Here is a 25,000-nt window from a genome sequence, read left to right as displayed (position 1 = left end):
GAAGAAAGAAACGAAGCAACGGAAAGACAAGAGAGCGAGATAATAAGATAGGAAAGAGCAACAGATGGAGAGGAAACCAATACGGGATACAGGAAGGGGAAGGGAAAGAATCAGGAACCACCACTATACAACAATATACAATGAGAATATACGTGTAGGCGATCCCGTTACTCGCTACCTCAAACAAACTGGAGGAAGAGGAGGAAGAGGACCCGGAGGAAGAGGAAAGTAAAGAAGAGGACACACTATAAAGGAGAAACGTTTGTCTATCAACATCAATCGCTACGAACACCCGATACTCTTCCTGGTTCACACATGCTATTTCACCAAACAACGAACCATTAAAGAAAAATTAGTGATAAAAATTTCAGAAATAAAAGCTTGAAAATACAGTACAAACGTAATAATGTGTACTCACCACCCCCTCATTCTCCTAATACACCTGTGCATCATTAGTAGACGCCTTACCTGGAAAAGGGAAAGAAAAAAATACATAATCAAGCCAGTTAATAAAATACAGTAATCATGTTTTCTTTCTGGTTTTTCTCCCACAACAGCAAAAAAAAAAAAAAATAACACACGAACACTGGTTGGTTAAAATTTGACCCTATATTTGTTTTTTTCTCTATATTTTCCACATCAACAGCAAACAAGTATATGAAAAACATGCGAACATTTATTAGTTAAATTACCACCCAATATTTGAGTTTTTTTTTCTTTCTCTTTCCCAAACCGAGCAAAAAACAGAACACACAAACATTTGGTAGTTAAATTTCCACCCTATTTTTATGTTCCTTCATCTTTAAATCGCATTACGAGAGAATGGCGCAAAAAAAAAAAAAAAACCATCCGCAGCGCAACATTTTTCACTCAAATATATTTTCACCTGAACATTTTCTCCTCTTCATTTTAATGGCAAGACTATTCTGAATAGTAAAGTATCTCTAAGTGATATTTCTACTTAATACCTTCCTTTGGCGTCAGCTTCCACTTTTCTTACGCGTAATTTCCTCGTATTATTCTTCTTTGATTTTCTACACTTGTGAAATTCAAGGCTTTTGTGCGTACCTGTGTGTGTGTGTGTGTGTGTGTGTGTGTGTGTGTGTGTGTGTGTGTGTGTGTGTGTGTGTGTGTAACAACTTTTCCTTCACTCTCTTGAATCATCGCCTTCAATCTATTATTGCTCACACACACACACACACACACACACACACGTAAATCATATAACGCAATCACACGTTAATATTGGATAATCTGCTTCTTCCGCACGGTACGCCCACTTATGAGGAACAGAGAGAGAGAGAGAGAGAGAGAGAGAGAGAGAGAGAGAGAGAGAGAGAGAGAGAGAGAGAGAGAGAGAGAGAGAGAGAGAGCGGGGATGGCAGTGTTATGGCATCTATATATTGTTCCTACTGGGTCTGCAACAAGCGGGTTTCGAATAAGCGACTGAAGGAAGCACCTCCGTTTATCATTGCTGAAACTATACGGTATTATAACCTCTCCCATTCTCCCATGAGGCCCCACCCGCCTCTCTCTCTCTCTCTCTCTCTCTCTCTCTCTCTCTCTCTCTCTCTCTCTCTCTCTCTCTCTCTCTCTCTCTCTCTCTGGAGCTCAAGAGGGAAGCAAAAATAAGGAAAATAGAAAGAAGAAATAATAGGTAGAAAATTGCCGTGGGAAAAGAACCATTTAGTGCCTTCCGACGTCTGTGGCTGAAAGCTTAAAGGTGTAATAATAAGTGGCGGCGGCGGCGGTGGTGGTGGTGGTGATAGTGCGTGGGCCAGCCAACTAACCAACCATCCAAGGAACCAGCAAGACAGCCAGCCAGACAGACAAACGCGAGAGGAGATACAGACGATTAAATAGACACTTACACATACACTCATCCATCAATCCATCACTCATTCACTCACTCATTCCCTCAAGCAACTGGCCGGGTAATCAGTCAGCCGTCCGCCGCCAGGTCAACGGCCACACGCCTTACAAAGTTGAGCTGTCAGGCAGGCACTTTATTGTTCAGTCAAGCAAGCGCCTGGCAGCGTGTGAGTGAGCCAGCCAGCCAGCCAGCACCTGCCCGGCAGCTTCCCAAGTCCCAACCCATCTTGTCAGTCAGTCAGTCAGTCTTCCGCTCCCCGTCATTTCATCCTCCTGACGCAGCTGATTCTGCATGTTCTTTCTGTCTATGCATAATCCGCGCTGTCACTCTCTCTCTCTCTCTCTCTCTCTCTCTCTCTCTCTCTCTCTCTCTCTCTCTCTCTCTCTCTCTCTCTCTCTCTCTCTCTCTCTCTCTCTCTGGTGTGTTCGATAGTTCCGCATTCCTACTTTAATTAAAATATCCTGGGCACATACAGCTCATCTTTCATAGACTGTTTTGATTTTATGCTGACGGTTCGTCGCTCCATTTCTACCCCTCGTTCCTAACTGTTGTGTCTGCTTTACGCTCCCTGCCCTCCTCCTCTTCCTACTATTATTGCTCTTCTACCCTCTTCCATCTCCTGTCACTCGCCCTTCCTGTATCATCCCAAACCGTTCCCCTACAATCCATTGCTCGTCCCTGCGCACCTCAGACGCTGTAAACCTTTGGAATGAATGTGACGCGGCGACGTGGCGGTGCTTACGAATGCGGAAGCACAAAAGGCGACTTGACGGGGGATGGAGAGAAAAAAATTGTGATAAAAAAAAATAATAAAAAAGGGAAAAAACATCGAAGTCAGCGCTTTATTTCAATGGACGAGCCAACCGGAGGCCAATAAACAAAGAGGAACTGAATGACATCAACCAATCACGTAGGTACGAGCATGAACCGGCCCCACTGTTCCTCTCCCTCTCCCTCCCTCTCACTCTCTCTTGCTCCCACCACCACTACATCACGGCTCCCTCAGCCTCACCATCCCAGCTCCCACGTTCCACTCCTCACTGCCTCACACTGCCTCCTCCTCCTCTTCCTCCTCCTTCTTCTCCTCCTCCTCCTCCTCCTCCTCCCGGACTGAGTTTATCTCGTGGAAATGAAACCCAGGAGCACTACATTAAGTGACACGTATGACAGAGAGAGAGAGAGAGAGAGAGAGAGAGAGAGAGAGAGAGAGAGAGAGAGAGAGAGAGAGAGAGAGAGAGAGAGAGAGAGAGAGAGAGAGAGAGAGAATATAAGGAAAGGGTTCGTTTAACACGGGAAAATAATATAACTGACACAAAAACAGTATTAGAAGACTGAAATACTAAGTAAATGAAAAGCTGGAGGGGAAAAAATAATAGTGAAGAAGAAAGATATGTAAAGATGACAGAATGAAATACGAACGAGAAGAAATCTGGAAGAAAGGAAGAAAGAAAGGAAGGAAAGATAAAGAATGAGATGTAATGAGAAAATCTGCGAAAGAGAGAGAGAGAGAGAGAGAGAGAGAGAGAGAGAGAGAGAGAGAGAGAGAGAGAGAGAGAGAGAGAGAGAGAGAGAGAGAGAGAGAGAATCTTATGAACTAGAGAGATAGTGTATAACCTTACTAGTCCCTCCCAACCACCTTCCACCCTCCTAACCACCACCACCACCACCTCCTGCTCCTCCTCCTTCAATATATTTCACCGCGGCAAGTTTTTGGGACACTCGCATTATTTCTCTCTCACTACGCAGGCGCTCACTCCTCGTCTGGTGAGCTGAGATACGACCAAGATAGAGGGAAAGATGGCCGGCGTGTTTTCTTATACTGAGCTTCATACGAGTGAATTTCTCAAGTCAGATTATTTCTTTCCTTCCTAAGTTCTTCATCGTATCTTTCTTGTATCCTTCGAGTTGTTTAGGTTTCTCTCTCTCTCTCTCTCTCTCTCTCTCTCTCTCTCTCTCTCTCTCTCTCTCTCTCTCAAGTCAAACATGTATGCACAAACACAGGCACTGTTTATCTTACTCTTTCTTTTTCTTTCTTTATTTCTTTCTTTCTTCTACCGCTGCATTGAATGTCTTCTGCGTTTCTTTCTCTCGCTTTATCTCTCTTCCCCGCCCGTCCGTCTATCCATCTGTCTGTATGTACGTCCGCCCGTCACATCTTTTCTGTTCTCTTCTCCATGGGCTCAGTACTAAACTCTTTACCTTTCGTCCCCTCTCTACCTGCCTTCGCTCGTGTATTGACGCTCTCTTACACCGGGTAAACTGAGAAAAAAACATTCATAGAGGCGCGTACGTGTGTGAGAGATACGGAAAGGAAGGGTGAAGGAGAGATAGACAGAAAGAAGAATGAGCTAAAATAAATGATGTGTTGGAGAAAAATTAGGACGAAGATAACACGGCAATAAAGGAAAAGAGAATCAGAAATAAAAATAAAGAAAAACATGATAAACGACACACAATGGAATAGAAAAAAAAAAAAGTAGATATGAAAGCGGAATACTGACGAACAGGAGAGAAGAGTGTTTGTAGATGTGTTAACGATGAGGGAAACGGAAAGAAGGAAACAAGAGATAAAGACAAGAAAGTTGGGATGAATGGAGAGGAAATAGGATGAGAGAAAAATGCCATAAAAGCGAAGGTATGATTGAAGACTGGAGGAGAAACGAGAACGGACTGTGTGGGGAAGAGGTGATAAATATAAACGAAGGGAACTGAGCTAAAGGAGAGAAGAAGGATAACAGATGGAGAAGAGAAGAAGTGCACAAAAGAAGGAACGAGATGAAAGAGGAAGCAAGTCAAGGAAAAACGCATAGGAATGAAAAATGGAAGGCTGATAAACTGACTAATTGATTTAAAGGTGGAGCAACAACGAAGTCATAATAACTGCGCAGATAAAAAGAGAAACGTAAAAGCGCAGAGCAAAGTAAAAAAAAAAAAAAAAGACAAAGAAAGCACGAGAAGGAAAAGAAATAAACTCTGTGTGTATGAGCGTGAGTGTGTGTGTGTGTGTGTGTGTGTGTGTGTGTGTGTGTGTGTGTGTGTGTGTGTGTGTGTGTGTGTGTGTGTGTGTGTGTGTGTGTGTGTGTTACAAGTATTACGACTTTAATAACAGCAGGCGGTAGTGACAGTCTATATGGATGTCGCTGATTATTCTACGTGCAATGAGACTTCCTTCCCTTCCCCTCGCCTGCCCTCTACAAACGCACACTCGAATCCCCATCCCTCGCCCTCCTTAAGTCTTTAGCCGGTGTAAGCACTTCCCTGACACAACCACACTGCACCAGACAATGAGGATTTACAATTTAACCACAAACTCTACGCTTTCAGTACCACGCGACTCCTTCAAACACGGGGAGGGATGAAAAGAGATGGGAAAGTAGAGAAGTTGATCTAGGGTAATAATATAAGAGTTATACGAATCAGAGGTGAAATAATGACTGTGATGCAGAAATGTGAAGAGAATACATAATAAAGACGGAAACGATGAGAAAAAATACAAAAAACGAACGAAGAGTAGAGCGAATAAAAGAACGACAGTAAAATAAGAGAAAAATCATTCCAGATAAAATATGGGCGATGCAAAAAAAGTAATATATGCGAATCAAAAAACTAGAAAGATAAAAACTGGCAGAGGGGGAAACCGCTTCGGAACAAAGGGATAAAATTGATAAAAAAAAAAAAACAATAGAAAGCAGTACGAACCAAAACCAAAAACAGAAAAATGGAAAACAGGGGAATCTAAAACACACAAAAAAATATATGGCAAGAGTGGCGAAGGTAAACGGCGGACAATCAGGCACGCAGCGGCAGTCTCAGCTTATCATCACCGCCTCAACCTGTTCCTTCCCTCCCTCCCGGCCACGCTCACCTAGCAAGGAGGAAGTTAAAGAGGAGGAGCATTCACAGCATCCGCCCACAGAGAAAAGTAATGAAAGGGAGAGAGAGAATGAGGAAACTGTTCTCTTTCTCTATTCTATTCTATCTCTTCCCCTTCCCTTCCCTTCCTATCTCCCTCTCTCCACCCCTTCCCCTCACAACGCTCCCTGAATGATGCCAACGACCTCAAATGCAGTAGGAAGAGAGGCACTGGAAGCTGGCACTGGTACTGCCAGAAATACACAATACAGTGCCTGTCTATCCCCCCTGTCCATTCCAGGTGCATACTGTCTGTCATTCCTCCATCTCGTCCTCACTCCGCCCCGCCCCGCCTCGCCCCGCCCCGCCCCACATAGTCCCACGATCCCTCGTCATATTGTCTTGTTCTTCCTCTCCCTCTCTAATCCAGATCACTGGGTTTTAACTTGGCTAGCCTCCAGATCTCTCTCTCTCTCTCTCTCTCTCTCTCTCTCTCTCTCTCTCTCTCTCTCTCTCTCTCTCTCTCTCTCTCTCTCTCTCACGATGGGGGAGAGAGAGAGAGAGAGAGAGAGAGAGAGAGAGAGAGAGAGAGAGAGAGAGAGAGAGAGAGAGAGAGAGAGAGAGAGAGAGAGAGAGAGAGAGAGAGAGAGAGAGAGAGAGAGAGAGTCAACATCCATCTTGCCCTTGGAACAACAAGGCTAAAAAGACACACAAACAAGCAAACATGATCAAGCAAGAGCTATATCCTCTCTCTCTCTCTCTCTCTCTCTCTCTCTCTCTCTCTCTCTCTCTCTCTCTCTCTCTCTCTCTCTCTACAAGGGTACGGACACTCTTTCACACGGCTCGCACACATTTCCACCACGTCGCCAATCATCCATCCATCTCTCTCCCTCCTTATATCCTCTCCCTCTCTCTCACTCACTCTCTCTCTCCCTCCGTGGCCCTCTCTCTCCCTTATTCTATTTTTTTATTCCTCTTCCACTAGTCGTAGCTTTTCCTTTCTCTCTCTCTCTCTCTCTCTCTCTCTCTCTCTCTCTCTCTCTCTCTCTCTCTCTCTCTCTCTCTCTCTCTCTCTCTCTCCACAGATTAATTTCATAACAAAATAATCACGGCATTATTATTTTTATTATTAGAAAGCAAAGACATCATAATGAGGATGCGGTAGTGTAATTTAACCAGTTATTTATGTATACAGTGGAGTGTGTTATATACCGTCATTGGTGATCCCTGTCACCAAAGACACCGTCAGAAATTCAACGATGTGCTGCAGATTCCATCCTCATTTATTATTATAGTCTTTGGTCTTGTCCCCATTTCACTCCTCGTATGCACTCACAATACATCGCTGGCTACCCCTCCCTCCTCCCACGCCCCGTCTACATGTGCGCTCCCACCGCCGCCTCTTCCTCTCGCCTTCCTCCTTCTCCTTCTCCTCCTCCTCCTCCTCCTCCTCCTCCTCCTCCTCCTCCTCCTCCTCCTCCTCCTCCTCCTCCTCCTCCTCCACTGATAACTAAGGAGCGATGTACTAAAAGAAAATTAAAGGCCAAAGTCCCACTGCGACGCTTACCAACAAGGTTCATTATTCTATTGTAGCGTAGTGTGAGAGAGAGAGAGAGAGAGAGAGAGAGAGAGAGAGAGAGAGAGAGAGAGAGAGAGAGAGAGAGAGAGAGAGAGAGAGAGAGTATTTAGCAGCCTTAATATCCGCCATTGTTTATCTATTCATTAATTAAGCTTCTCTATCACTTTTTTTTTTTATTCATAATTCACCTCCGCTGACTTCCACCCCTTTTTTCTTGCACATGGCTAACGCTCTCTCTCTCTCTCTCTCTCTCTCTCTCTCTCTCTCTCTCTCTCTCTCTCTCTCTCTCTCTCTCTCTCTCCATAATCCAATAGAGAAGGTGTCTGTTTCTTACGTTACCAAGGCACCTTTTCCAGAAACAATTGCAACGTTCTCTCTCTCTCTCTCTCTCTCTCTCTCTCTCTCTCTCTCTCTCTCTCTCTCTCTCTCTCTCTCTCTCTCTCTCTCTCTTTTTCTTTCTCCCTTGTAGTGCGCCGTTCTTTCCTTTACTCTCTCCCTCTCTTCCTTCTTTTTCATCTTTCCCTCCTTGTCCTACTCTCCTATCTCATTATCTCTCTCCCTCTCTTGCTTCTTTTTCGTCTTTCCTCGTTATCCTATTCTATTTCCTTCTCTCTCTCCCTCTCTTCCTCCTTTCCTGTCTCTTCCCCTCGTCCTACACTCCTCCCCTATTATGCTTATGTAACCACCTCGCTGTCACGCGCGCCTCGTCTCTCAGCTTTGGCACAGGGATGAAATAATATTAAAATTGTAAATTGCATCCACTTGAAGCTACGAACAAGGAGGCTGTGACGAAAATGATAAAAGGAAAAGAGGAAACGATGGAGGAATAAAAAGACGAGGATTAGGGAAGAATATGTCTGATGCATTATATATATTTTTGCGTAAACAAATTCGTTAGATATTCCACTTTTTTTTTATTTTAGTCATTAGATATCGGAAGGTGAAAGTAAGTTAGTAAGAATGTAGTAGTAGTAGTAGTAGTAGTAGTAGTAGTAGTAGTAGTAGTAGTAGTAGTAGTAGTAGTAGTAGTAGTAGTAGTAGTAGTCTGCTATACAAGACGGAAAAACCAAAAGATTTTATTAAAGTTGCTTCTCTATCACAACGAAAAAATAAAGACGGAAATTTGCAAATAAATATTGTCACTGTCACGTCCTGTCCGAATGACAAATAAATGAGTAAAGTTTTTTGCTCTCTCTCTCTCTCTCTCTCTCTCTCTCTCTCTCTCCTCTCTCTCTCTCTCTCTCTCTCTCTCTCTCTCTCTCTCTCTCTCATAATTCACCTTAATCCTCGCAATTACCTCATTATGGCTCCAGAGAGTTCCTCTAATTATTAAACTTGCATTGTCCTAATCACCGAGTATTAAACACTTCCACTACCACCACATTCTTCCTCCGCCTGTGTGTGTGTGTGTGTGTGTGTGTGTGTGAAAGCGCAAGATATATTTTTTCGTTATGTTTAGATAAATAAGTGGTATGTTTTTACCTTTTCCCTGGTTTTGTATGGTCATGTTTTTGTATTTTGTATCACGCTAAAAATTTACTTCTGCTTGCGTGTATTAATATACTTTGTGTGTTTGTATTCACCTCTTTTCTTAGTGCTATGTGTAAACCTGATGGCTTCTTGTAGCTTCCCTTATTTTTTTGTTCTTATGTTCACTGCTCCCTCATCTCTTAATGCAACTATCAAACTTTGCATTCCCTTCTTTTCATTCCTACTAGTTTTTTTTTTCCCTCTCTCTCTCTCTCTTTTCCCGGATTGCAATTATACAGCAGCCATTTTTCACATTTTCAAATTCTTCCAACCAACACATGCCCGCAAATCAACAGTAATTTCCAAGCTTACCTGTGTTGGGTCTGCCGTTGGCGTTGGGTCGAGCGGAGGCTGCTCCATCGCGCGCCTCCACCTCCAGTGCGTACGCCTGTTTCTCCTCACGATCGAACTCCACTCGGGTAAAAATTTCTCCCGTGCGTTCTCTGTGGCGGAGAGGAGTTGTGTTGACCGGGATGGCAGTGCACAAATATTGGGTTTGCTTAGTGTCATGCATACCTTTGTCCTAAAACTCTCTCTCTCTCTCTCTCTCTCTCTCTCTCTCTCTCTCTCTCTCTCTCTCTCTCTCTCTCTCTCTCTCTCTCTCTCTCAAGGAAAAGTTGCAATAAAACTGTGTAACAACAAATGTTGAGGCCACTTCACATGGAATATATATATTTTTTCCAGTCTTGAATTCTCTCTCTCTCTCTCTCTCTCTCTCTCTCTCTCTCTCTCTCTCTCTCTCTCTCTCTCTCTCTCTCTCTCTCTCTTTCCAGTAGCTAATTGCTGAAATACCATCATGTAATATGTAAATGTTTCATTCATAGGTACCCAAACTTATTTGAATTACATAAGTATATTTAGATAACTTTTTCAGTGGGCATTTTTTTTTCAGTGGGCTTTTTTTTCAGTGGGCATTTTTTTTATTGGATTTTTGTTGCCCTTGGTCAGTGTCCCTCCTACATAAAAAAAAAAAAAAAAACTATGAAGATCCCAGTCAACAATAAAAAATAAAATACAGCACACTTCTTTCAACATAAACAATTACTTGTCTCCTATAATATTGCAGTTAGAGACTCACCTGATTTCATAGAAGTCCCTGCCTTCATTCCGTGGGCTGTCGACTATCCTGTACAGCACCTGCCCAAAGAATGAGACATTAGTGCACTGAGCATCACAAGTTGCCCAACCAGCAGCCAAGTCACCACCAGTCACTGGCGATCTGGTGCACGCTTCATCTGACTCAATCACTTCTCAGTCCACCAAACAGCACTCAAGGGCATCACACACCCAAGCACTGATGGAACACCCCAGTCACTCACCTCATTGTTGGGATAAGTCCCATCCTTGTCAATAGCATTGACCTGTGTTACTTTGGTCCCAATGGGTTCTCCCTCAAGCACAGTCTCTTGCTCTCGCTCAGTGAACAGTGGAATCTCATCATTAACATCCTCCAGCACCACATAAATGGTTGCCTCAGAGGCCAGCTGCTGTGGCCCGTTGTTCTGAAGACGTGGAAAAGTGTGGAAAACTCGTAAGCATAAAGGACAGTAAGACAATGCATGGATATATTCTTCAATCATTGCACAATTGATAACCTCTAACAAAGATCTCCTATCACCTTCATACTGAAAAACCAAACAGCTAAATAAAACTTAACTACATATGTTAGAAATATCAACCAAGTGAATATGGAAAGCCAAAGATATTATTCCATTCCCATGACTCATCACATCCCGGGCAAGAAAAGAGCTGGAGTTTTGTCTTAACACTAAAACACACAAAGGAACCACTAGCACTCACTTCCACACGGACAGTCAAGTTGTACTCCTTTATGCTCTCGTAGTCCAGTGGATGGTTCACTTTGATATCAGCCCAAGTGTCTCCATTGTCTGGCCGTTGTTGTAAGTAAAAGGTGTCGTGCTTGTTGGTCTGAGCTGTGGACCCTCGGATGATGCGATAGAACACCACGGGGTTATCTTTTATGCCGGAGCTGTGGTGGTGGTAGTGGCAGCAGCAGGAGGGGTGGGAAGGGTTGGGTGGGGGAATGACAATGATAATGTTAGGTTGGGAAGTGGACCAACAGATTCACTTGTTCACAATTCAAGGAGAGAAAGACTGGCACACAACGCTGTAGTAGTAACAGCAGTGGTAGGAATAGTATTTTTTTTGCATTTGTCAATTTACAGATCAATTTTTCAGAACCTGTATAGTTGTGTGAAAAAAAAATATATATAGGTATAGTGGAGAAAAAAATGCACACCCATAACCATTGATCTAATATAGTCCCCTATTCTATAACATTCCTATATCTAATTCAAAATGTCTTGTCTGATATTAACCATTGACTATTTTCTTCTCTTAATGCTGCCCATCTATGTCACTATTTCTTTTATCATCTATGTAGTACTAATACTGAAAGCAGTCTTAGCTAGTATATTAAGGACGGCAATGTTCTCACATCTAGCCTGGATCGCTGCTGGTGCTACAGTGCTCTAGGTCTGAGTTAGCAACTATTATGCATCCGAATATCAAAGTGCAATTCCTGCTTGCTCACTTGTTCTACTTTGTGCATCTACTGAAAGCCTAAAGTGTGTGTCTGTTATTTAGATTGTGCCAAAGATCTTCTGCCACAATTGTGCTGTACAACTGGTCACTTCAAAAGCCTTATGGTCCAAGGGGGACACTTCATCAGCTGTCAAGGTAAGTCTCCCAACAGGCTGAGACTAGTCTAGTGAACACACTTGCCTTGACAGCCACAGGTGGGCTTGGAGGATAAGGGCTTGGAGGTGACGTGGGAGGGAGGGAGGGAAAGACCTATTACTTGACAAAGAGTGAGGCCAGATCAGACGGGTGCATCTTCTAGTCCAGAGACGAATACTTTGCCGAGACTGATGCTAGTTTGGGGCCAAAGAAAAAAAAGAGACACGATCTCGACTAAATATAGCTCCTGTGAATGGTATGGGCCGCCCAGCCTCTGTCCAGCCTATGGAAACACTGCAGACCAAATCCTCAGCAAACTGAAATGAACTATAAACTACATGAATTATATCCAGTAAGTTACAAAAAAAAAAAAAAAAAAAAAAAAAAAAAAAAAAAAAAAAAAGAGCAAAAAAAAAAAAAAAACACACGAAAATGTCATCTCACACTTGGCCAGCCAGAAGACCCCTGACAAGCACTGAGATACAGAAAACAGAAAACTCAGAATAGCTAAAGCAACGGCCAATAACAAGAGGCACCGAGCTCTGTCCAACGTCCTGCTGAGGCACTCTCGCTCTTGTCATCGCACGATTCATTTCTGTTTTCTTCATTTCATTCCCTCACACAAACCACAGCCAGCCAGTTCTCCCAGTAAGCGTGTCCTAAACTCCTGATTAGGGGCACTCTCTGGGGCAACACACTGCAAACTGTGGTTGAGTGCAGATAACAAATGTATGAAAATGAAGAAGTGAAATGGACTCACTGAACAGAGCAGCATTCAGTTAATTGGAAAGAAAAAAAGTTGCAGCTGATTCAGAGTGAGAGTCTGCTTCAATTTTGGACTCTCAAGCCCTACACCTAGAGGGCACTAGGTTCTATTGGTCTTCACTACGCTAACAAACCTGAGGCTACACCTATGGTCTTAGTAACAGTAACACAGGAATCAAACTGAGGAGAAAGCTAAAATCTCTCGTTGTGATCCTACCCTAACTAAGTCTCTCTTTAATTCCAAACACAAATAAAAAAAAATAAGTAAAATATCTCACTCAATTAAGGGTTATTTACTGCAATTCACTATCTAACACAGAGATGCAGTATTAGGTAACGCATACCATTCACATCAGCACACTAACTAACACTCAAAAAATCAAATCATGCGTTCAGTATCCGTCTTCCGGGAGAATAAAATCATTAATAACATCCAAAGGGGAGTTAATTTAGGGAAGCTATTTTTTTTTTCCTTTTAGGCAAATGGAGAAGGGAGGCAAAACCAAACACACTGCAGATGTCAAAATAAAAGTTAGCATGTGCTAGAACTAAAAACTGCAAAGGGAGGCAAAAACCAAACTCATTCCTCACAAGGTCAATAAAAAAAAAAGTGAGCATGTGCCACAATCAAAACAAAACTTAAAAGTGTACATGGTTTCTATTATGCTTTTCACACTACATGTCATCAAACTGACTAGCAATATCTGCTCCTAAAACTAATAAAACTTCTAGACTACCACACTCTTTAAAACTCTAGACCTATGTTAAAATTTAAGCTATGCATAAAACAAAATCACTCATAGTCAAAAATGGGTTAGTGGTTCAAGTATAGGAAAAGTCCTAGCAAAGTTTGAGCAAGAATGAGTGACAGCAACTTGATAGGAATAGCATGCTAGAGGTCATGCATTGGGTGCGTGCAAATTAAATCATGCATGTTTGCTGAGGCAGGGCTTGGGAGCAACGGGTCAGCGTGCCAAATGCTCCAAATCTCCAAACAGCCCAGATATCTGAAGCAGCACACCACACTCAGTGTTCAGGGAGTGCCTCATGAGGACACCCTTACCACGAGGCTCACCAGCACACCACTGAACAATTACCCTCTCAAAAAATCTCTAACAAGGTTTTCTTTCACCTTATTTTATTGCAAAACAACTCAGCATCAAGGCAAAGGTGTCAGCACGAGTGAGTGTGAGGTGCCTGCAGGAGGAGACCATCGCGTGCGGGGCAGACAGGCCCAAAGGGTCTGGTCGGGCAGCACAACAGACCTGGCCTTCACTGAGATAACTCCTGCCCCTACTGGCAAGTTTTCTTTGATGTAAATGGGGCCATAGATGGACTGGGTCCATACAGGAGGGTTGTTGGCGCGATCCACTACATCAATCTGAACGTCCACCGTGCGAGACAGTGGAGGGAACCCTTGGTCCTGAGCTACGGCCGTCAGCCGGTACGATTCTCGCTGTGCACAGTTGTGGAGAGAGCGAATATTAGGGTTAGTACTGTTAGTGTCTTTGTAGACTCTAGACTACCTTAGGAAGATTTAAGGGCATAAACAAAAATTATATTAGGAAAAGAAAAATCTGCCACAGGTTTAACTGCGCTGGAAGCTATGAAAAAAAGAGTAATACGCTAAAAGCAGCAGAGAGGGTGTTGCAGGGGGTCGTGGGTTATTAGTAATGGGTGTTACCCCGGCCCAGCCCAGCAGACCCCCTGGCAGCACAGCAACACTAGCTAGGTACTAGTGGGAGCCTGGTGGTGACTACACAGCAGTGGTGGACTGCTGGCAGGGAGGCCCGGGAGGAGAGTTAGTGGCCTGCAAGTGGCCCGGCCAGCACTGTCCACCACCCACTACCAACCTGGCCTTGATGGAGTAGATGGTCTGACCCACACTAATATTCTCTGGAATCTTCTTGGTTTCATAAACCTTCTGATCCCACACGGGTGGGCGGTTGGCTCGGTCCACGATATTGAGTTCAACCAGAACCTTCGAGGTGAGAGGATGCTGTCCCTGGTCCATGGCCGTTACAACCACCTCGTACTCCCCACGCTAATCACACACACAACATTCACCACATCCGCCACATGGGGGAGAACGAGTCACAAGGTCAAAATCAAGATGGGAAAAGTATTCAAAACCTAGAGTGGAATACCAGTTAAAAATATTAAATCTTGCACATGAAATTACGTGTAAAAACTCAAGAATTAAAAAAGGGTTCAAAACTTGATTACACAGGGATATAAGCACAGTGGGGACAAGAAGACAAAGTGACAAACAGCAGGATGACTTGGAAAGGGTCACTCAAAAGACATACTGACAGTATAACAGTAGCCTAATTCAACAATCTACCTTCATTAACAAATAATTAAAATTGAGGGAGATGGCTTGTCAACACTTACTGGTGTCTGCCACCGACAGACCAAAAACAATGGGCATTATTCACAAAGGTGAGGAGTCCACATCCTCACTAGTAACAGCAGGGATTACTGGTTAATAATAGCAAGAATTACTGCAACTTGCAAAGCAAGTAGTACACATCGCTACAGGTTATAAAAACGTTCTTCATCTGATACTTACTGGCACACACTTTCTTATAACAGGTGGACATGACTTGATTTAAAACAACAAGAAATGCGTATTAATAACAGAAAAGAGCAGCAACCATCATATATTCACATTTATATCAAATATCAATTATTGAGAAAAATTTAAGAATCAAAATTTAATTCTGCCCCCTTTTACATGTTTAACATTTAGAATAAAAGAAACTGGTTATACACATGAAAAATCAACATATAATAACTGAAGCTTTGTTCACACAGCTTGATGAGCATCATCTGAATATCAGCAACAAATGCCAATTGTCAAAGTTATTTTCTGCATAAATAAAGCAAATACAAAAAATATATGCATGCATGTGTTCAATAACTAATTAAGTAAACAAAGGGTGCTTCTCACCAGATTTCAATAACACAAGTACTTTCTGTCACACCAATTACCTATTCCATCTATCACATGAAAAGGGAAACTCAAGATTCTTACTTTCAAATAAAGATCTAAGAAAGCACACAGACTTTGTATATACATATATAAAAAGTGTAGGTTTGCCCCCTCTATCACACACACACACACACACGCACACACACACACACACACACACACACACACACACACACACACACACATACACATACAAGCCTTGGCACTACAACAATGAACACTTTCATCTTCTTCACCTCCACAAAGCTTCTCTGATCCTCCACACCTGCAACACTCGATGTACGAGTACATCTGAGCATCACTGGTCACACATGCTACAAGGAATGAGCTGCATTCAGATACAACTTTCCTTGTATTTGGTCATGTTTGAGGTCTGAAAATCTTGCAGTACTTGGCTGAGATGTCCCTATTAGAGGTGCTAGTTACAATGTCCATTGCATCTTGGGTGTTGGCAGACAGCCATAACACTGAATACATAAGACTGACATGACGAAAGCAATCGGAAAGCTGGTGACTCAGTACCTACATTTTTATTATTGACCAGATTTCAGCTGATAGGTAGAAACACCAGACTGTACACTGGCCATATTTTGTGTCTTTCCTAAACTGTCAAATATATACATGCATCCAGCACACAAATACACACACACACACAGACACACACACTTTCTAATATACACTTACTCCTCATCCCAAATAGTGAAGCCTCTTTAATCGTCCATAGATCAGCAATTCTTTTAAGTGATCCAACAGTCTCATTTCTTAGCTTCCTAGCCACTGGCAGTTGAGAAGACCAGCCAAATCAGTCCCCTGGTTCCTCTGGCCCATCCCAATCCCTTTCAACTAGGTATATGCATCTATCACACTGATATTACTCTAAAAAACTGACACTAGTGCACTCCTGTCATACAGACCATATAAATTTGATGGTGGTCTACGTAGGAACCAAAGTACTGATTTGGTGATGGTAGATTTTTTCCTTCAAACTAAAACATTTCTTCACAAGACTTCCACTCAAATGCCATGATAATGACCAGCTGAAATACATACATCAGTATCCTACATGGCAACAATCTTAGTCAGTAATGCATTTAAAGTACCTTCATTTGAACAAATTACATATACATACTGTAACTTCTAACATTTGCTTCTCTTCTATTATTTCATTTTACCAATAGGAACAATGGACCTGCTCACTTCTGTCAGATCCACATAAATCATGGGGAAACAAAACCTTGCATGCACTGCTGATTAAACAAAAAGTGAGAAAATGATTGTTTGTTATGGTAACACTAAGCATGTTAGTGACACAAGCACCTAACTATTAAAACACTGTAATGACAGCATTTCAAAGTTACAGCTTGAATTATGGTACAATCTTGCCACACAAAACTCCCACTGAAGTCAATTTTCATTTTAAAAAATTCTTCAGGAAGTATTTTTACAATTATTTAGATGATGAGTTTCAACGATCAACAATGCTACAAACTGGAAAAATCATCCATTCAAATCTCTCTCTCTCTCTCTCTCTCTCACACACACACACACACACACACACACACACACACACACACACACACACACACACACACACACACAGCAAGCCCTCAGCACACACAAAACAAGCACCAGAGAGCCTCTACTTACGTCGAGTGGTTTCTTCAGTATGATCCATCCAGATTCTGGCTGCACCTCAAAGTACTCAAGGTCGCCAGGGTTGGAGGCTGCCGTCAGGTTGTACACAATGGCTCCGTTATTATCTGCATCTTCATCTGAGGCTGACACTCGAAGAATATTTGTACCCACGTTTGTATCTTGCTTTACGTTTTCAATATATTTCTGAAGTGAAAGTTGAGGAGGTTAAGAATATTTCCCTATCTAATCTTTTGCTAAGCTTACTACTCATTATTCCCATGTAGGTACAGATTGTAAAATTGACAACTATAACATTCAGGTTTCTTGACTCTACCTCACAAAATATTGGCAACATGGCTTTTTAACGTAACTGTTCAACTATTCCACTTGTAACTGTTTGGAATGATAGCACTGTGAATTCCAGTTCCAAATTGTGCTACCAAATGCATCCAACACACAAACAATCATACAACAAACTGAAAAAACTACAAATATGATCCAATGTATCCCACACACAAACAATTATAAACAAACTGAAGAAACTGCAGATATGATGTCACTTTTTCAACAAGTCTATCTACATATCAGGCTGGCAATCCCATGCAAAGCACCAAAGCATCACACACTCATACACACATCATTCACACTCTTAGCCCCATCTGCCCCTTTTTCAACAAGTAGCTGTGATAAAAAACACATGGAAACAAGGAAACTTTACCCAGTTTTTGCTTGGATTCAACTGGTAACTCATCTTACTTGTCGATCAAACAGTGGAGGATTGTCGTTGATGTCTGTTATCTCCACCGTGAAGGAACAAACACCCTCCAGCGATGGGTCTCCATTGTCTGTTGCTTTCACTGTCACCGAGACAAACTTTCCGTCTTCACCCTCACGATCAAACACCTTGTTGGTTGTCACAGCTCCAGTCTCAGGATCCACAGTGAATTTGGTGCCTTTCTGGTTGGGCTGCTGCACAATGCTGTAGCGAACCTGAGGAGATGACAGGTACGTTACTTAGGGTCAGGTTAATGTTTTTCAATGATAGAAAAAATTTCCCTCACCTTCATACATAGCTACATCCTAAAAAATTAACTTCAAGTTCATCAAAATCAATAATTTATCTATACACCAGGCTGGGCCAGACAAGGCACCACACACTCACACTTACATCGTTCACACTATTAGCCCTGTTACTCCCAGGCTAAACCAATGTAAATCAATAGTACTTGGCAGAAACTAATTATTACACTCTGATGGAGAAAATTACGATCCATTAAGCCTTTCATTCTGATAATAAAAAATTTCTTTCACCCTATATGATCTGTCACTTTACAATATTACAATCTCTACGCAGAATAACATAGATATAATGATTCACTGCTTCAGATCTAACCAGACCTCAACACTCAGCAATGTATCCCACATTTCCTGAGTGGGAATAATAATTTAAAAAACAGACACCTTACCTGACCATTGACACCCTTGTCCTCATCTGTGGCATGGACAGTGATGACAGGAGAGCCATTGGGGGCAGACTCCTCCACTTTGGCATGGTAAGTTGGACAGTCCTTGAACATTGGTTTGTTATCATTGACGTCAGTGATGAAGACGACGACAACAGCAGTGGAGGTGTGACGGGAGTTCTGGCCGCCTGGGCAGCAATTGCCATCATCAACTGCCGTGACGTTAAGCTCATACTTGTCTCGGTCAAGGGATATCGCTCCATTGTGTAATCGGATCACACCGGTCATTTTCTCAATCACAAACTGGCCTGATTTCCGAGCGCCACCAACAAAGCCAAACTCTACATTGTCACCATCCTTGTCTGATGCCACCACAGTAGTCACCAGTGTGTTGGGCCCAGCGTTCTCATCAACGTTTGGAGTGTACACTTGCTGAGAGAAATTGGGTTCTTCATCATTCTTGTTCTTGGTGTAGATGCGAATGGTGGCTGTTCCCTCCTTGGCTGGCTCACCTGTAACACAAAGGAAGACTCAGCCTATGCTACAGGGCAAATACATGATATCAGCAACCTCTTTGAACTTTAAGGTAATATCATTATAATTTTTCATCGTACCTCTGTCAGTGGCTGTGACTGTGAACTCATAATAAGCATTGTTGTCATCAGCATCAAGAGTTTTGCGATTGTAAATGATTCCTTTGTTGTCAACACGATAGTGGTCATCTGATACAGAGTAAGTGATCTCTGCGTTGGTCCCTGAGTCATCATCCCGAGCTTTCACCTGGAAGAGCAGGATAAGTTGAAATAACCACCATCAAACTGAATACCACTCAACAATAATATTATCCTGTTTGAAAAATGTATTAATCTTTGCCAGTTTCCCTATGAACCAATAACCAAATCCTGATAGATAATATACCTACCCTGCATAAATGAGAACACTGCCAAGCAAAACTATGTATGATGAATCCTGAAGGCTTTATAGTGATTTATTAATAAGTCTTTCTACTATTATGGTTATCACTGTTGAAATTTTGAAAAGCATTAAAAAATTCTCATAAACAAACAGGAAAAGGGAAAATAGCAGATTAATTTTGCCTTTCCTTTGCTGCAGATCACTGTAAGAAACTATAGTAAAAATCAAGAAACTAAAAAGCTGCAAATGATAGTGAAAAAAATGTGTATCAGTGATGGGATTACTTTAGAGTGGAAGACTGCTAATTCTTACCCTGAGTATTGAGGAGCCAATAGGAATGTCCTCATCAATGTTGTGGGCCTGGTAGTCTGGCAGATCAAACTTGGGTGGGTTGTCATTCACGTCTGTCACTTTTATGGTCAGCTGCAGGGGAAGAACATGAGGTTAGACTGGAAAACAGCTTTAAAATTCTCACCTTATATGTATCAATGATTATACTTCCAGCTATGCTTATAAATCTCTGTTCTGTTATTGCTTGGATGGGTGGGTCACATTTATGTAGGAAGGGCACTGGCCAAGGGCAACAAAAATCTAATAAAAAAAATGCCCACTGAAATGCCAGTCCCATAAAAGGGTCAAAGCAGTGGTCAAAAATTGATGGATACGTGTCTTGAAACCTCCCTCTTGAAGGAATTCAAGTCATAGGAAGGTGGAAATACAGAAGCAGGCAGGGAGTTCCAGAGTTTACCAGAGAAAGGGATGAATGATTGAGAATACTGGTTAACTCTTGCATTAGAGAGGTGGACAGAATAGGGGTGAGAAAAAGAAGAAAGGCCGTGGGAGGAGGGGAGGCATGCAGTTAGCAAGATCAGAAGAGCAGTTAGCATGAAAATAGCAGTAGAAGACAGCTAGATATGCAACATTGCAGTGGTGAGAGAGAGGCTGAAGACAGTCAGTTAGAGGAGAGGAGTTGATGAGACAAAAAGCTTTTGATTCCACCCTGTCTAGAAGAGCAGTATGAGTGGAACCCCCCCAAACATGTGAAGCATACGCCATACATGGACAGATAAGGCCCTTGTACAGAGTTAGCAGCTGGGGGGGTGAGAAAAACTGGCGGAGACGTCTCAGAACACCTAACTTCATAGAAGCTGTTTTAGCTAGAGATGAGATGTGAAGTTTCCAGTTCAGATTATAAGTAAAGGACAGACCGAGGATGTTCAGTGTAGAAGAGGGGGACAGTTGATCAACTCGTACCTCCAAACTTCAACTTTCCTTCTTGAAACTCCAATCTCCCTCCTATACTGTAACTTCAACCTCTATTCTTTTAACTCCAACCTCATTCCTCTATACTCCAATCCCATTCCTAAAATTGTGTAACTCTGACTTCTAGCCTGTCAACTCCAACCTCCTTCATCATAAATCTAACCTCCTTCCTATACTTGTAACTCCAGCCTTCAGCTTCTTAACTCCTACCCCATCTTCTAAACTCCGACATTCTTTCTATAACTCCTACCTCAGTCTCTCATCTCCAACCTCCTTCATCATAACTCCATCCTCCAAATTTTTTACCATATGAACTAGAAGGATGCTAGCTCTGATAAACAATATTCTCCTTTTGCTTTAAGGACTAAAAAAAATACTTTTCTCATACACCTACATACAAAGTTGCCATATGCCATCAAACCAGGGAGTTGTGAAAGGGTATATAGTGATGCTCATGATACTCACATCGACAGAAGTAGAGAAACCACCCGAGTCCTCCGTTGCTGTGACGACGAGCTGGTAGATGTGAGGCTGACGCACGTCCTCAAAGTCCAGCTCCTTGGCCAGCTTGACAATGCCTGAGTTGGGGCCAATGTTGAAGGTGCCAGCACCCTGACCCTTAGCCTTCAGTGTGTAGCGGATCTCCCGGTCAGCAAAAGATTTCGCCTTCACAGAGATAATGCTGGAAGAGGAGTTAGCAGATGAAGAATGTCCTTTCTTTAGGATATTTTTTCAGTTCATAGTATTCTAGTTTGTATTGTTTAGAAAAAGATCATTCATACACTTTCAGATTTTTTTCCATCATATGTAGTATTTCTGGTACACAGCATATATAGCTGCACCAAAACAAAAAACTGTAGACCAAATTGCCAAAACATGAACTTTGTGTAGTAATCATTTCAAAGTATAAGATTTGGTGAATATTCTGTATAACTGTTTTATCACATTTAAAATAGAGAGAGAGAGAGAGAGAGAGAGAGAGAGAGAGAGAGAGAGAGAGAGAGAGAGAGAGAGAGAGAGAGAGAGAGAGAGAGAGAGAGAGAGAGAGAGAGAGAGAGAGAGAGATATCAACCATTTATCAGTCTATCTATATACCAGACTGGCAATCTCACACAAGCTAGACCAGACAAAGCACCACACACTCATAAATGCATCAATCACACTCTCAACACACTGAATCAAAAGCCAACTAAAACCTATACAATACTCACTCAGCATCCTTTGCAGTATTTTCTGGGATAGTTTTCTCATACTTAGGAAGGTAAAACTGAGGGGGTCTCTTTCCTCCCACAATGGACAGTCTCTCCTCAGGGGTTGACTGGAAGTGCTTGTCATCAATCCTGCCATTCTGGTCCTCTGCCTTCACATACAGCACGTACTCCATGTCCAGCTGGAACATCTCCGAGCCTCGTGTCCGCACCACACCTGATTTCTCATCCACCTCAAAGCGTCCACCAGCTGCAGAATAAGTGTGGTTGTAAATGATGACAGGGATGCTTAATATTTTCAATGATTATGACACAGTTCTTGACTCATAAAGTACCATGACATTTCTCTTCATTTAACAGTAGATGTGAATGTAACTGATGTGAAGGATACTTAATTTTTTCACCGTTTATGACACAGAGAGATTAGACGAATTTATGGATGAGGATGATAGATGAAAGTAGACAGGATGATGGCTTCTTGCAGCTTCCCTTATTTTTTAATTCTTAACTCACAAACTACCCTGACAGATTTAATTTAATTTAACAAACTCTGAGTGTTAACCTGGCAAGATGCTGAAAACCTACCCTGCTAGTTCATTTTCTTTCCTATAGGTGCTTGTTGGAATTTTTGGAGGTGCTTTAGTTGTTGTGAAGTGTTGCATATCACAGTGAAAGCTTAAAGACTAAGACTGGAGGGAAATACCAGTGACAGTGTGACAGCTTAGCACACTCAGCTCACAACAGACACATCACATATTCAAATCTCGAGCTGGATGGAAACAAACTGTTGGGTCTGTTTTTTTCTTTTTTTAACTCTATCTCCTGTACAATTGGCAAGTACAAATTCTAACAGATCTAGTGTGCAGAATACTAGAGACAATCATGGGAGACACCAGAGAGTGAGCACACAACACAGAAGCAAGACCTCCCCTTCTAAGCTCTGCATTCTTAATCAACTTGAGTTTTTCCACCACAGTTAAATTTATCCAATTTTTTCTCTCCATGACTGCCTCTAGTTATGTAAGGGAATATTTATTCACCTCTATTGCACTTTAATCCTGATATAATACTAAATTCCTAGAAATTATGAGGTAAATTACAAATGTCTGCTAGTGTCTCTAGGTTTCACATATTTCTGAAACATTCTGTTAGTTGAAACCTAAAGTAGTAAAAGTCCAGTAGTTTAAAGGCAATGTGTGTATGGACTTCAAGTCCCACCCTCACATCACATAATATTTATCAAAGTCTGGAAAACCATTCATCAGAGTGAGGTACACTCCTCTGGTACACGAGAAGCAATGCTAAAAGTAAACAAGACAGCTGATGAAGCCAACCACTCACTTCTGTCACGGACAAGGAAGTAGTGGATGTCATGGTCCTTGTCAGGGTCCCGCGCCTGCAGGGTGAACACAGGGGTGTTGGGCGCAGCATTCAGCTTCACCACAGCCTGCATGGGTAGTGGCCGATTGATGAAATATGGTGGTTCATCATTGACGTCGGTGATCTGTAGAATGACGCGTTGGTTGTCCGTGTCTGGGGGAAAAGGCACAGATTAACTCAATGTAAATGCAAACAGTTCTTGCCATCGAAGAACTGCTCAAAACAAACTGTGATAAAAGTGCACTGACACTATGTTTCTGGTTTGGCATTGCTGGTTTCCTAGTCAGATAATCTATCATAACCAAAATCATTAAGCTATCTAGTGGACTAATTTTGATAAGCACAACAGGTACAAAATTCACTACATCATGACAAAACTAGTGAGCTAAACTACAATGCCAGTGTGTCCAGCATCAGCTGAATATCTAGCAGACTTTAAAAAAATAAAATATACATACTTATACATGGAAATGTCATTATACCTCAAGTTTTTCATGGTTGCTTTTCCCCACTGAACAGGAATTAAGAATTAACAAAGGTAATCAGTGCAATCAAAGGTAAAGCTATCACTGCAACCATTTAATAACCTAAAAAAAAAATCAACTTTAAAGATGAAAACAGTGATAATTCCAATAAAAAAATTTAATTATACACTGCAGTTATCTTTCTTGAATCTGGAAACTTGAAGATGCTGTCTCCTGCAATAATCCTTCCCTCTATCTAGGTGCAGACATTCTACCACTACGGAAACAGGGGAGTGTGCAGTGTACTCACAACTAACGCCTGGGAGCCAGGGGAAGCCGGGGTGAGCCGGGGCATAGCGGCACGAGTGGAGGGAGAAAGAGGAGGGAGAGACAAAGATTAGTGCTGGCAAGTCCATCTAGTTCACAGCTGTTCATCCAGTTATTGATATTACAGGTTACTCATTATTTAAGGGTTAGAATTAGGAGTCACACTTCAGCTTTCTCATCACATTACAAGGGAAGGATTAAGGAGAACCACACATCAACTTTGATAACCTCTGCTGACTTATCAATCTTGTGAGGAATGAAGGAAGCATCATAGAAGGGGAAAGTCTTGTTGGACAGCACTGCAGACTGACAGACAAGGAAGATGACATTACAAAAACTAAATGCAGCATAAAGATTCAAATACAAAGGTAATGCTACAAAAATTAAAGAAATGGAGAAATTTTGATTATGAGAACTTTCAAGAAAGAAGAATGAAATATTGATGGATAATGAGGGCAGTGAAGAAAGGGTAGCTGCCACAAACATTGATGACAATGATGATGATGATGATGATGATGAATTACAACTGTCAGCAAGTCATACCAACTGTTACGTGAGCAAACAAGCTCCTCCGGTCAGTGTGGTTCTCCTTAACTCCCTCAAATCACGTGTTACCACACATCACATCTCACAAGCAGAAAAGGTCTCAACATTACAAGTTACAAAATTTATGTACACTATAAATTATTCAAACAGACAAGTGGAAAGAAAAGAAAATGTAAATAGTAGATGCTTATAATGTAATCAGGGAGGATATCAAAAACATTCCTTAATAAAAAAGCTAATTAATATTAGTTAAGAGCCACAATCAAAAGCTTAATAGCAGTAATGCATAGCTGTCAGCAAGTAAATGTATCCTTTACACTGTTGCTTTTAGAGCACTAAGCTTTCCACTCTGGATATAAAGCTTCCCTGGGTAACCAAAGCTCTTGGTCCTCTAAAGCAACAAGTGGATGAGTCCCTAAACCCCCATGAAGGATGAAGCAGACAACAGAGAGGCAGAAGGAGAAAGAACATGTGTGGCTGGCAGTGTAGCAGATGAAGAAGGTGT

The 25,000-nt window shown here is 42.0% G+C and overlaps 1 protein-coding gene across 11 annotated transcripts in view; it reads right to left on the bottom strand.

Moving 5' to 3' along the window:
* Window positions 1-24,128, bottom strand: part of LOC135104279 (neural-cadherin-like) — a 113,721-nt gene extending 89,593 nt beyond the window's left edge. Inside the window, exons 1-15 of one of the 11 annotated variants that reach the window (XM_064011485.1) lie at window positions 23,933-24,128; window positions 23,120-23,311; window positions 21,782-22,028; window positions 21,036-21,252; window positions 19,620-19,730; window positions 19,007-19,172; window positions 18,396-18,904; window positions 17,686-17,919; window positions 16,942-17,133; window positions 14,872-14,904; window positions 13,565-13,755; window positions 10,635-10,824; window positions 10,154-10,336; window positions 9,913-9,971; window positions 9,147-9,277 (exon numbers count right to left, since the gene is read on the bottom strand). In XM_064011485.1, coding sequence (XP_063867555.1) covers window positions 9,147-9,277; window positions 9,913-9,971; window positions 10,154-10,336; window positions 10,635-10,824; window positions 13,565-13,755; window positions 14,872-14,904; window positions 16,942-17,133; window positions 17,686-17,919; window positions 18,396-18,904; window positions 19,007-19,172; window positions 19,620-19,730; window positions 21,036-21,252; window positions 21,782-22,028; window positions 23,120-23,311; window positions 23,933-24,038 — 2,761 coding nt within the window. In that variant the 5' untranslated portion in view covers window positions 24,039-24,128. Of the gene's footprint in view, window positions 1-9,146; window positions 9,278-9,912; window positions 9,972-10,153; window positions 10,337-10,634; window positions 10,825-13,564; window positions 13,756-14,152; window positions 14,344-14,871; window positions 14,905-16,941; window positions 17,134-17,685; window positions 17,920-18,395; window positions 18,905-19,006; window positions 19,173-19,619; window positions 19,731-21,035; window positions 21,253-21,781; window positions 22,029-23,119; window positions 23,312-23,932 lie in introns of all 11 variants that reach the window. The other 10 variants (XM_064011484.1, XM_064011483.1, XM_064011482.1 and 7 more) reach the window with 10 other exon arrangements.
* Window positions 24,129-25,000: the final 872 nt, after the last annotated feature.

This window comes from Scylla paramamosain, chromosome 10 (assembly GCF_035594125.1).
Source record: "Scylla paramamosain isolate STU-SP2022 chromosome 10, ASM3559412v1, whole genome shotgun sequence".
Classification (NCBI taxonomy): Eukaryota; Metazoa; Arthropoda; class Malacostraca; order Decapoda; family Portunidae; genus Scylla; species Scylla paramamosain.
The sequence above is the reverse complement of the archived record's forward strand: the minus strand, read 5'-3'. Positions and strand labels throughout refer to the sequence as shown.